The 13341-nt window shown below is 26.1% G+C and overlaps 2 protein-coding genes and 1 non-coding gene across 4 annotated transcripts; 2 read left to right on the forward strand and 1 right to left on the reverse strand.

Annotated features, from left to right (window-relative positions):
* Nucleotides 1-768: 768 nt before the first annotated feature.
* On the forward strand, nt 769-842 carry Trnan-guu (transfer RNA asparagine (anticodon GUU)). Its single transcript has one exon. It is a non-coding gene; the product is annotated as a tRNA-Asn (tRNA).
* A 1154-nt stretch (nt 843-1996) lies between these two features.
* On the reverse strand, nt 1997-3976 carry LOC130663753 (guanine nucleotide exchange factor MSS4 homolog). Its single transcript, XM_057463186.1, has 2 exons — nt 3549-3976; nt 1997-2444 (listed from the first exon to the last, which is right to left on the reverse strand). The coding sequence occupies exons 1-2, from the start codon at nt 3678-3680 to the stop codon at nt 2157-2159; spliced, it is 420 nt and encodes a 139-aa protein (XP_057319169.1). The 5' UTR covers nt 3681-3976; the 3' UTR covers nt 1997-2156.
* Nucleotides 3977-11974: 7998 nt separating this feature from the next.
* On the forward strand, nt 11975-13330 carry LOC130678736 (uncharacterized). Of its 2 annotated transcripts, none has more exons than XR_008991865.1 (3): nt 11975-12381; nt 12601-12779; nt 12836-13330. XR_008991865.1 is itself a non-coding variant. In XM_057486168.1 (3 exons), exons 1-3 carry the CDS (start codon nt 12445-12447, stop codon nt 12913-12915), a joined length of 354 nt encoding a protein of 117 aa, XP_057342151.1. In that variant the 5' UTR covers nt 11975-12444; the 3' UTR covers nt 12916-13330. The 2 variants fall into 2 exon arrangements, 1 of the variants encoding a protein (XP_057342151.1); XM_057486168.1 differs by having other exon boundaries at nt 11975-12539.
* Nucleotides 13331-13341: the final 11 nt, after the last annotated feature.

Raw genomic sequence — 13341 nt, forward strand, 5'->3', positions numbered from 1 at the left:
AACATCGACATCAATAATTCAAAAATAGGGTATATTCGTACTCATGTACCCCCCCCCCCCCACACACACACACCTATGACGTCATAGTTTAATTAAAATTTGCATTGCAATTATAATTTCAATTTATTAGCATTAAACCCAAATATTTCGCTAAATAAATCATTGATATCTATAGAAAAAAAGTAGGGCAATTTAATGATAGCGATGAATATCAAAAATGAAATTTTTTTATTTAGTTATTGACAAAACTTAATTTTGTATATTAAATTTCAAATAATTAATTAAATATTAATTTTATGACTGGAGCAATTATGGATTCTTAAAGAGGATTTAAACAGCAATTTTTTGCTTTATCAAGTATTTAAAAATATAAAAATTACGCGCTAATGAAACACCGGTTTTGGACACCACATAATTTGTTGACAGCTTATACTTATATTTGTTACAATTTATGTAGTATATAGAAAATATTTTTGCTATAAAAAGTGAAATCAAAGTATCTTTGGATAAATCGGAAAATTCAGTGATCATTTTGCACAGCAGATAAATAAATCATCTTATAAACTATCAATGTTCGGACCATTAGTTTTACTTTACATGGAATAATTAGTTTTATTTTGTTGACAGAAAAAATTGTATTTGAATTTAAAATTTTAAAGTTTAGATATTTGGCTGGTGGTATTCGTAATTAAATTATTGAAATAATGGAGTATAAACTAGCGAGCGTACTGAAGAATCAAACTCACTAAATTGAGTTTCTTTACCACAGCCTCCGTGGCGCAATGGGCTAGCGCGTTCGGCTGTTAACCGAAAGGTTGGTGGTTCGAGCCCACCCGGGGGCGATTATTTTTTCTAATTTTCAAAAAATTTTTCGATATTCAAATTATGAAACTGCGACATGGTTCATTATCAATTCAGTTGATAACTCGATTCATTTTACTTTATTAAGCCCGTAATTAGACAGACAGTGCCTGCGACTTTTTAAAAATTTTCAATGACAGATGTCATAAGCGTATCGAAATTTTATCAATTAATTAAAAAAAATTAAAGCGTTAATTGAAAACAGGACAATTTCGCTGATATAGATTTGAAAAAAAAATTACTTACAGCTGATATCAATTGGGAGTTAAACAAAATTTGGGAAATAAATTTCAGTAAAATCTTGATGTCAATTTTATAATTCGAATTTTTTAGGCTGAAATTCCGTTTAACTCCTAATTGATAACAACTTTAAGTTGTTCCTAGTTTAAACGATAGAATAGATTCTGATGAAAAAATTATGATCTGAAGTCTGCCGACGTTTAACAATTTGTGGAATTTTTTCAAAACGATAAATTATTGAAAAAAAAAAAATATTTAAAAAAATTATACCAATAGTTTTTTTCTAAATTTTCTACTTGTGCATATGTTTGGTTGATTTTTAATTGTCTACTGACTTCAGGATCATAAAAAATTTGTCTCAGATTAATTAAAAAATTAAATCTGAGATTTATCTCTCTCTCTATAGAACTATAACTTGCGATAGTTCGGTCTTATCAGTGCGTATAAGAATTAATAATAAAATAATTAAATGTTACTTTGAATTTTTTTCAATTCTATTTTTTTACTTAACTAAAACTATAAAAAGAAAAAATAATAAATCGTGATTTTTTGAGTATTTAAACTCACCATTGTATAAGAAATTGAATTTGCGGACGAAATAACTCTACTCTATTTAATTATAAATCCAATTACATATCTAATGAATGTAAATATTTTATTTATTAAAGTTTTACAGTATAAAAGTATTTATAAATATAGTTAAGATATTTTTTCCATCATGCATCTATAAGTACTCAATTGTTAATTAACAGAATCAATCTCTTCTGTAAATTATAAAAGAACCGAATTCATTTGAGAAATTTTTTTAAACTTTTAGTAATAAGAGATTGACAAAATTGAAATCTTAAATTTTAATCTATGGTTAAAATATCAATAAAACATTAGTTTTAAAAAATTGTTTTACTTGATCGTATATTTATTTACCTTGTTCTGAATATGTATTCAAATATTTGCTTTTTGTTTTCATTTATTAGAATAATTGATTAAAAAGTATTGACAATGTTTTTAGTGAGAAGTTAAAAAAATATCCAGTGTAAAAAAATCATTGAGTTCCATTAATAATCTTCATACATTACTCGTGATAAAGCAATATAAGAAATTTTTGTAGCAATATCATGATATCCAACTGGACCTAATTCACAATCAGCACACGCTAAGTATTTTATTTGATCAACTTTCTGTGTGACACTTATATTTTCAAATTGAAACATATCATCGACTTGCCAATAATCATTCAAATTTTCAACTTCAATAGATGATGACTTTGTTGTTGCATTTTCAGGTTGATCATCAGTATTTTTATCATTGACATATCTGTTCTTGTGCATAAGCGGCAATGAAAACTAAAAAAAATATTATTATTATTATTATTATTATTCATGATATGAAAGTTAGATGACGTCTAATAATTTTTGGATTTATTCCAAAACGATAGACTATAAAATAAAAAAAAAAAATATTAAAAAGAATTGCCCCTTAAGTAAAGTACTCAGTACTTGAACAGTTTTCAAATTGAAATCCATTTAACCATGATCTTGGCAAATAAAAATTAATTAAATCGACAAAATAATGATAGTAAAGTTAGCAAACATCTGACATTTTTAAAAACATTAAAATAATAAATTTAAATGATTATAGAATAAAAATAAAAAAACGCATGTTTAGAAAATTCACAATTCAGTACATGCGTTTTTTTAAAGTTTATTATTTTAATTTATTTATTTACTTATTTAAAATTTATCAATTGTCTCATGTCTGCTACATTTACACTCATACAAAATAAGTTTTGCTTATAAATATAAGGATATTTTTCCATCTATTTAAAAAGAAAGAAGTTAATTATTCATAAAACTTTCATATTGTTGCAATGTTTTTAAAATTTACTAAAAAAACAGTAGTACTTAAACTATCTATTTAAACAAGTCGCAGTAGTTGGACACTCAGACTAGTACTTGAACAAGTATAAGATACAGATTACAGTTCAAAAATCAATAAAAACTCATCAAACCGATTTAATTTTAAATTTTGTAAATTTAATTATATGTAATTTAATCTCATAGCTTTTTTGAGTTTCCACATGTGAATTTTTTTTTTTTTTATTTCTTATGATTGATTTTTTGATAAAAAATCCAAAAACTGTTAATTGTCTTCTAACTTCAGGATCATTATTATTTAATTAGTGTAAATGTATCAGACATCAGACAAATTCATATTATTTAAATAAATTAATACTATGATGCTGAAAGTAGCAGTCATTAAAATTTCATTTATTTAAAATAAGTAAAGTAAATACTGGCAGATAAATAAAATAATTTTAAAAAGTGCATGTGAAAAATTTTCAAAATTTTTCTTGCGAATATTTTTTCTAATTTTCAGATGTTGGTTACTTTCAGAATCGTTTAATACTTCACTTAAAATTAAATAAATAAAAAAAAAATTATATTTACCTCACGAGAAACAAAAGTGCCGACTCTTGGATTTAAAATAATTGATGGACAAGATTGGCAATATATTCTGAATTTGTTTTTTCCCTCTTCATCGCACTTGGACTCATGATTGATTTCATTTGTTGATGACATTTTTATTTTATTATAATAATAATATTTGAAAAATTGTTTGCTTTTTGGTTTATATAACCTCAAAAAATTCAATAAATTAAATAGACATCAACATGTAAAATAGTTGTTACGATGAATAATTTATTAACAATTATATTTTTTCCGGTTTTCAAAAAAGTAGACAACTTATTTATTTAGTTATTAATTTTTAATTATATTTATTACTTAGAAAAATACACAAAATGATGGGCGCAATAAGAAAGCGCGCGTTTATCAACTCCACATGGACAAGCAGTAAACTGTTTTAAATAATGGCGACTTGTATAGTTGAGTTTGGAAAAGAATAAGCTTTTCTCCCACCATTTTTCTAGAATTAAGTCATTTCTGCGCATGCGTGATGGTACAAAGTCATGAGCTTCGTCATAGCTAAGTAGTGGGAGAAAAGCCCATTCTTTTACAGACTCGACTATATTATGATGGAGGATTTCAATAAAAGGAATAAAAAACAAAAATTAACAAATAAATGAAGTAAAATACTAAATCCAATATAGTGACAAAAACTGAGTCACGTCTAATTACAAGAACATTTACTTGATACATAAGTTAACACAATTCTTGTTTATATCTTATCAGTCACTCCTTGATGATTAAATTTTTCTTCTGACTCAATCACTTTCAGTTACTTACACCCTGGCGTGTCATTGATCTCGTTTGCAAAAATATTTCTTCTCCAGTAAATATTTTAAGGATAAATATTTTTTTTTTTGTAAGTAACAATTTTCTTTTAAATTATTATTGTCTTATGTGTCAACCCGATGAAAAAAGATTTTGTCTAATCATATATGATCATGCATAATTGTCTATATATGATCAGATCCAAAAATTGGCCAGGTCTGATCATACATAACTTGATCTGTTTATACATGATCATATATGATTATATATAATCATGCATGAACGAATATAGTCATTTTTAGAATCTCATTTAGAATATCTGTAAATTATTAATTAAGTAGTTTAATTAGGATTTATTGTCTTCATCAATATCAATGTCGCTTAAAATTAAATAAAAAAAAAAAAAAAAAATTATTAATCATCGACAATTATTCTACTACGAGGTCACCCATCCAATTAATGTCCAACGCCGATGCTGCTTAACTTTGGTTATCGATGGTTTGTAGTCTGATCCTCTAGTCTGTTATACACTTACAATTAAGTAACGTTTATGGCATTACTTAACTCAAATAATCAAATTGATACTTTATACTTTTAAATTGCTGCCGAAACCTTTAAACATTTTTTAAGTATTGGGGATTTAAGTTTGATTGATAGTTGACAGAATAAAAATTTAATAACATTGATATTAAAAAATTGTCATATTATTTAATATATATATATATATATATATATATATATATATATATATATATACCCCTTTTAAAAGAAACGATTGAAACGATTAGAAAAAAAAAATTTTAAATACTTTTTAATGCTTTTGAATACTTTGAATACTTTTAAATCGCCCTTCTTATAAGCATTTAACATTGCAAATCGTTTCGAATCGTTTCTTTTAATCAGGTTATATATATATATATATATATATATATATATTTAAATATTTATAGGTTTCATATCAATGAAATCTGATCAGATTTAATCATACATAGACATATATAACTACATATAGGTTTATATCAGTCACGTCTGATGAGATCTAATTATATATAGGCCTATATCTAATTATATATGGGTTTGTATCAATCATGTCTGATCAGATCTAATCATGTACAGACTTATATATGATCATATATGGGGTTATAACAGCTAGGTATGATTATATCTAATTATATATAGACTTATAGATGATCAGATATGATCATATATAGACTCATATATGGTTATATATGGAGTTATAACAGCCAGGTATGATTATATCTAATTATATATAGACTCATATATGATCAGACCTGATCATATATAGACTTGTACATGATTATATATGGGGTCATAACAGCCAGGTATGATCAGATCTAACTATATATAGACTTATATATAAATAGATCTGATCATATATAGACTTATGTATGATTATATATGGGGCCATAACAGCCAGGTATGATCATATCTAATTATACATAGACTCATATATAATCAGATCTGATCAGATCTAATTATATATAGACTTATATATAATCAGATCTGATCATATATAGACTTATATATGGGCTTATAACAGCCAGGTATGATCAGATCTAATTATATATGGGGTCATATATAATTATATATAATTATATATGACCCCATATATAATCATGCATGATTATATATAACTTCATATATGATTATATATAATCATATATGATCATATATATGAACATATATAATCATATATGATTAGACAAAATCTTTTTTCATCGGGAAGTAGCTGATTGAGTAATACCAATGCTGGGCGTATCATTATCTAATGAAAATTTAAAAAAAAAAAAAACAATAATTAAATTTATGATTTGTAAGTCAATTTTCGTATTAAAAATCCGATTTCTTTTTTATACAGAAATTCAATTTAGATATAAGATTATTTCGGGCAATAATTATTTTTTTATCGAATATTTTAAACATAATTTTGAAAATTTATAAATAATATTCTTACATCTATCCAGCAAGACGTTTCTTCAATAGTTTTTCGTGTAGTCTTTGGTCCCCATTTGTCAGCAAAACTTAGGCGTATGCTATAAAATTCTTTTAAATCAATACTACTGGTCGTTTTTACTTCGTTATTTCTAGCCTCGATCTGTTGCTTTATTTCTTCATAAGAATCTCTCAAAGCAAAGATCTTGACCTCTTCATATGTATCAATTTTATGAACGTAACTAGCATTGTTTTTTTGTTTACTTGACTTTAGATATTTCGATTTGACAAAAATGGGACAATTAGAAAATTTTCTTAACAATATATCACCATTTGTCTTGAAATATAGAAAATCGCCACAATCTAAATCATCGCAAAAAAAAAAAAAAAATCCACTCGATCATTAAAAAAAAATACAACCAAGATTAAGATAAAGATTATTACAAATAATATTAAATTTAACGTACCAACTTTAACTTCTATTTGAAGATTGTCAGCTAAATTACCCAAACAAAACGTACATCCATTATCGGAACCTTTAAAACCATGAACATTAACATAGGTACTCTCAGTCTTCAATTTAAATACTTTTCCTATTTGAGTGTTGAATTCATGGTAACTAATAGAGCACCAATGATTAAATGCTTCTCGATTGCCCATCAATTGAGTCACATGATCTTCACCGTCAATAATACTACCTAAAATATAGATTTAATAATTTATTGTTAAATAATTATCAGAATTCTCAGACCGTGCCCTCCTCTTCTTAAAAATATTCAATAACAATTGTCATATAACTGTATTCAAATTTCATCAATTTATTAAAAAAAAGTTAAGGGGGGTCTATAGTTATTTTTGTCAAAGTTTTTCTCTTAAACAAAACCTCCGAACACGAAATTAAGAACGAAGCTCGATGCATTTCTCTCTCATACAACAATCTTTTTAAATTCTTGCACTGAGAAAAAATTTCTCTTTGAACAATTAAATTGGTTTTGTTGAATTCTATTAAACTAAAAATTATTTGGGACAACTAAATTTTATTACGTCAATATAATCTATATTTTATCATTTTTAACAAATGATTTAATAGACTCTATTTGGTTGACATTAATATTTCTCTCTCTAAGATAATAAAATCATATGGTAGAGTTATGAAAATATTTATTTAATGGACAACTAAACTATTTTTTAGTGCCAACAAATCCAAATATAGGAGCAAAATATCATTATATTAACTCTAATAAATATTAATTAGACACAAAAAAAATATATTCATTTAGAATTAATATATTTATTTGTTCGATGTTAATAAATATATATTTGAACCTAATGATTATTGATTTAAAAGTTATGGTGTTAGGCAGCAGCAGCTGGGGTAGTTCGGTGCTCGCCATTAGATCGCGCCGACCATTTGTGGTGTCCCTGGTAAGATACTTATTTCGGAGTTTTTATATTCCGAGCTTGAAGCATTTATGGTACGAGTTATCCGCTGAAAATTTTTGATAGCAATATATGGGTATACTGTATTACACTATGACATTAGTGTTTAATATTAATATTTTTCCTGAACAATTTCTGTCACAGTACGAAAAAAAGTACTTGTGAAGGAAATAAATTATTTTTCTAAATATGCATTTATTGAACTGTTGAATAAATATTCTGTCTTTTCAAAATAATTATTATCAATAACTCATTCTCTATAATGATCACTCATACATTTCATTATGACTACTTTATAAACACTACAGGTAATCAATTTAATTTTATGCTTGTTACTAAACGCGTAATTATCTTTACTAAATATTTTATAGTTTCTAATCACTCGTTTTGTTGGTGGATTATAAAAAATTTAGTTAAAACAACTAAATATATGATTGGCAATGGGTAATCAAATCATTTTCTTGTCATAACTAAAATTTAGTTGTCAGGAGAAAATTTTTTTCTCAGTGTAGAAAACTCAATTTAATATTAGTTTTAATTTTTTGTGTTAAATATTATATAATAAATCGAAGTAAAAATTTATAGCGTTAAATTCTATCTAATTTAAAATCCGCAATTAAACTATCACGTCATGATTATTTAAGTTTAATATCGTGTTCACTTTTTAACTGATTTTACTTTTAGCTGATTAGCTTAGCTAATTTGAATTAACCGGCTTAGCTGAGTGGTTAGCTAATTTTTAGCCTGGTTAACTTTTTTAACCGGCTTAGCTGGTTAAAATATAAAGCCCTATAATAAATGTAATGTTTCTTCAATTGTGATCTCGGTATTATTTGTAACGTGGTTTTTACGGCAACCAATTTTTAAAGTTTGATTCTAACCTGTTCAATTTTTAAATTTTTAACTGTAGTAAAATATTTTAAGTGAAAAAAAATTATGGAAAATAAATCATGCAAAAAAACGGAAAACAAAAAACAAGAAGAACGAGAAAAATTTGTAAATTTATTGACACGTCTTAATGTAGATAGTAAAAATGAGGTATTCAATAAAATTGCTATTAAATCATTAGGTGCAGCAGTAAAGGTATGGATTCCTACACTGAGAAAAAAATTTTCTCCTGACAACTAAATTTTAGTTATGACAACAAAATGATTTGATTACCCATTGCCAATCATATATTTGGTTGTTTTAACTAAATATTCTATAATCCACCAACAAAACGAGTTATTAGAAACTATAAAATATTTAGTAAAGATAATTACGCGTTTAGTAGCAAGCATAAAATCAAATTGATTTCCTGTAGTGTTTATAAAGTTGTCATAATGAAATGTATGAGTGATTATTATAGAGAATGAGTTGTGAATAATAATTAGATATTATTTTGAAATGACAAAATATTTATTCAACAGTTCAAAAAATGCATATTTAGAAAAATTATTTAACTCCTTCACAAGTACTTTTTTTCGTACTATGACAAAAATTGTTCAGGAAAAATATCAATATTAATCATCAATGTCATAGCGGAATACAGTATATTCCTATATTATTATTAATATCAAAAATTTTCAGCGGATATTTCGTCCCAAAAATGCTTCAAGCTCGGAATATAAAAACTCTGAAATAAGTATCTTACCAGGGACACCACAAATGGTGGGCGCGATCTAGTGGCGAGCACTGAACTACTCCAGCTGTTGCTGCCTAACACCATAACTTTTAAATCAATAATCATTAGGTTCAAATATATATTTATTAACCTCGAACAAATATATATATTTATTCTAAACGAATATATTTTTTTGTGTCTAATTAATATTTATTAGAGTTAATCTAATAATATTTTGCTCTAATATTTGGATTTTTTGGCACTAAAAAATAGTTTAGTTGTCCATTAAATAAATATTTTATTAACTCTACCATATGATTTTATTATCTTAGAGAGAGAAATATTAATGTCAACCAAATAGAGTCTATTAAATCATTTGTTAAAAACGATAAATTAGATTATATTGACGCAATAAAATTTAGTTGTCCCAACTAAATTTTAGTTTAATAGAATTCAACAAAACCAATTTAATTGTCCAAAGAGAAATTTTTTCTCAGTGTATTGATATATTTACAATTTTTAATTAATTTCATCTAAAAGGTCACGATTTTGATATAAAAATATCAATAAATTGGCATTTTCCGGTAATAAACAACTCCTTTTAGCAGAAATAACATTTCCTGCAGTCGAAAATACTCTCTCGGAAGGTGTACTTGACGACGGGATGCCCAAATGTCTTCTAGCATAACTAGCTAAAATTGGATACTTGTGATGCTTTGAGTTCCACCATAGCAAAGGATTTTCTCCTTTTGAGATGGTGAGCTCTTTTTCATATTTATCCATTTAAAGTCATCATGAACTTCCAACTTCAGCCAAGGATCAAAGAGAGCAAGATTTGGAGTACCTTTTTGATCCTGAACGTGGTTTACCGGGGGAACTTGAACGAATGGTCAGTTTTGAAGATAAAACTGTCGTCGAAAAAGAAATGGATAAATATGAAAAGGAGCTCACCATCTCAAAAGGAGAAAATCCTTTGCTATGGTGGAACTCAAAGCGTCACAAGTATCCAATTTTAGCTAGTTATGCTAGAAGATATTTGGGCATCCCGTCGTCAAGTACACCTTCCGAGAGTATTTTCGGCCGCAGGAAATGTTATTTCTGCTAAAAGGAGTTGTCTATTACCGGAAAATGCTAATTTATTGATATTTTTATATCAAAATCGTGACCTTTTAGAGGAAATTAATTAAAAATTGTAAATATATTAATAGAAAACTTAGTTTAATATTAGTTTTAATTTTTTGTGTTAAATATTATATAATAAATCGAAGTAAAAATTCATAGCGTTAAATTCTATCTAATTTAAAATCCGCAATTAAACTATCACGTCATGATTATTTAAGTTTAATATCGTGTTCACTTTTTAACTGATTTTACTTTTAGCTGATTAGCTTAGCTAATTTGAATTAACCGGCTTAGCTGAGTGGTTAGCTAATTTTTAGCCTGGTTAACTTTTTTAACCGGCTTAGCTGGTTAAAATATAAAGCCCTAATTTATTACTTGCTACCCAGATGTATACGCGTGCGATGATAGATATAAACTGTTTCAAACTATAAATATATTTGTATTCAGTCACTAATATTAATTATTTTACAAAATTTTCTCAAATACTTGTTTGGTAATAATTTAACTTGAGCTTAGCTCAAAAAAAAAACAAACAATAATCATGATCTTGAAGTTAGCAGACAACTAACAATTTTTTAATTTTCTTTTCAACAATTTAATTTAAAAAATAAATAAAAATTAAAATATGCACATGTAGAAAATTAAAAAGACTACAGGTGCAATTTTTTCAAATATGTTTTTTTTATAATTTATCGTTTTTAAAAGAATGCAAATATTATTAGACGTCGGCTAACTTCAGTATCGTCAATAATCAGTCTGTGATTGGAGAATAACAATGCGATTGACGTGAGTACGGTATACAATAATAATGATGACTAATGATCACAGTCAAAAAAAAAATTGATGCAATATTTACTACTTAGAAAGTAAATATTCAAAGCGTTTAGGGGAAAATCCGATAATTTTTCATTTTAATACGAATAAAAATTATTATAATTTTTTCTACATGCAATGACAATGATCACGAATTGAAAAATAAATTCTATATTTATAACTTTATATGAAGTTATGGATTTATTATTATCCTAAAAAAACTATGATAAATTAATATGATAAATTTTTCTATTTTTTTTACTGATTTCTAGATCCAATCGTGATAGAGCATGCCCGTGATTTGTTCACCAATCATAAAATACTCGAAAAAGTTATTTTTCGAATATAAAAATTTGGCAGTGTTACAATTCTAATCTCAATATCTCTACTCAAGGGAAGTAGCTACAACTCTACTCACTCACAACTTTACTCAGCCTCAACTCTACTCACAGTTTTTTTTTACTCAGGTTTAACTCTACTCAGTTATATCTTTAAGCTTTAACTCTACTTACATATTTTAGCCTATCGACAAAATAGTAATTCTTTGCGAGTAGAGTTGAGGCTGAGTAAAGTTGTCGCTGAGTCTAGTTGAAGCTGAGTAAAGATACCACTGAGTAGAGTTAAACCTGAGTAAAAAAAACTGTGAGTAGAGTTGAGGCTGAGTAAAGTTGTTTTCTCTTGAGTAGAGATGTTGTGAGTAGATGGTATATATCTTTATTTATTTTTTAATCAATAACATTATTATCGTAATAAACTTACGAAACTGAAGTTAGCCGACGTCTAATCATTTTTCGATTTTTTTTAAAACGATAAATTATAATAAAAAAAATATTTGAAAATATTGCACCTGTAGTTTTTTAAATTTTCTACATGTGCATATTTTTATTTTTTATTTTTTTGCAATTGATTTGTTAAAAAAAAAATACGAAGGTTTTTAATTGTCCGATAACTTCAGGATCATATAAACTTAATTATTAATTTTAGTTTCCGCATGGACGATAAATTTAGACAAAGTATTTAATTACTTAGCCGGCCATAAAGGTGCAGTGAAGACAACTAGTCTCTCATCCTTCAATTTGCGGTTTCATTACAACGTCCACGGACAATATTCTTCAAGTATGGAGCTGTAATTTTAAAGATAAATCTGAATCCTTTTCAAACCTTGGAGCAATAACTTCAATGGGAACTAATGAATCATTTTCACTAGTAACTCTAGGAACAAAATTAACTTTTTTTTACACACACCAGCTTTATTTATTTTACTCTCCACTTACGTAAGGTCTTGAAATAATCATTTTAAATAATTATTAATAAAAAATATTTATTTTATCACAGTGCAAAACCAAATATTTTATTGTCTACCCAAAATCTAATTCATCCAATTGGCATTGTCGTCAGTAATAATTATGATCATACAATAAGTATTTTATCATCTGTTAGTGGAAAACAAATAAATGTTATTGTCCTGCCATCAAATGTTGATCCAATTCCTATGTCTTACAGTTCAATCACCAGTAAGTTATCGTATAAATTTATAATTTAAATCATAAAAAATTTTTTTTTATTTTAGCTGACATTTATATAGTTCTGATGAAGATACAAAATATCATAATCTTAAATTTTAAAATATATCCAATGAAGATTAAGTAAAAAAACAACGAGGAAGAACCGTCAGTAAAGCACCCCTAGCGCTTTCGCGCTTGAGGTGTGCAATAACTTTCAAACTCAATTGCAATAATTATTATTATTTATTTTAAAAATAAAATACTTTTATTCATAGAAATTCATGGACAAGTGAAAAAAGAATAACAACTGTCGTAGTATACGATCATCATCAACAAATTGAATCTAATCGAAAGTTTTATTATAATTAATTATTTATCTGTATTTATAGCGCCCGATGATTAAAATACTATTTTTTAATTAATTTATAGAATATCAAACTGCGAATCCTAATTATAGGGGAACTGATATTATAATGAATTATAAATAATTATAAGCAATGATTATAAATTTGTTTTTTATTGTAAATTTTAAATTGAACCAATAAATATACATAATATGATAGCTGTAACA

Source organism: Microplitis mediator, chromosome 2 (genome assembly GCF_029852145.1).
Source record: "Microplitis mediator isolate UGA2020A chromosome 2, iyMicMedi2.1, whole genome shotgun sequence".
NCBI classification, from domain to species: domain Eukaryota; kingdom Metazoa; phylum Arthropoda; class Insecta; order Hymenoptera; family Braconidae; genus Microplitis; species Microplitis mediator.

Excerpts from the sequence above, each read along its gene's own strand:
- LOC130678736 (XM_057486168.1), top strand. The coding sequence starts at position 12,445 with ATGGGAACTAATGAATCATTTTCACTAGTAACTCTAGGAACAAAATTA. Across the intron at positions 12,540-12,600 it reads TTATTTTACTCTCCACTTAC|TGCAAAACCAAATATTTTAT; the intron begins GTAAGGTCTTGA and ends ATTTTATCACAG. Across the intron at positions 12,780-12,835 it reads GTCTTACAGTTCAATCACCA|CTGACATTTATATAGTTCTG; the intron begins GTAAGTTATCGT and ends TTTTTATTTTAG.
- LOC130663753 (XM_057463186.1), bottom strand. The coding sequence starts at position 3,680 with ATGTCATCAACAAATGAAATCAATCATGAGTCCAAGTGCGATGAAGAG. Across the intron at positions 2,445-3,548 it reads GCACTTTTGTTTCTCGTGAG|TTTTCATTGCCGCTTATGCA; the intron begins GTAAATATAATT and ends TATTTTTTTTAG.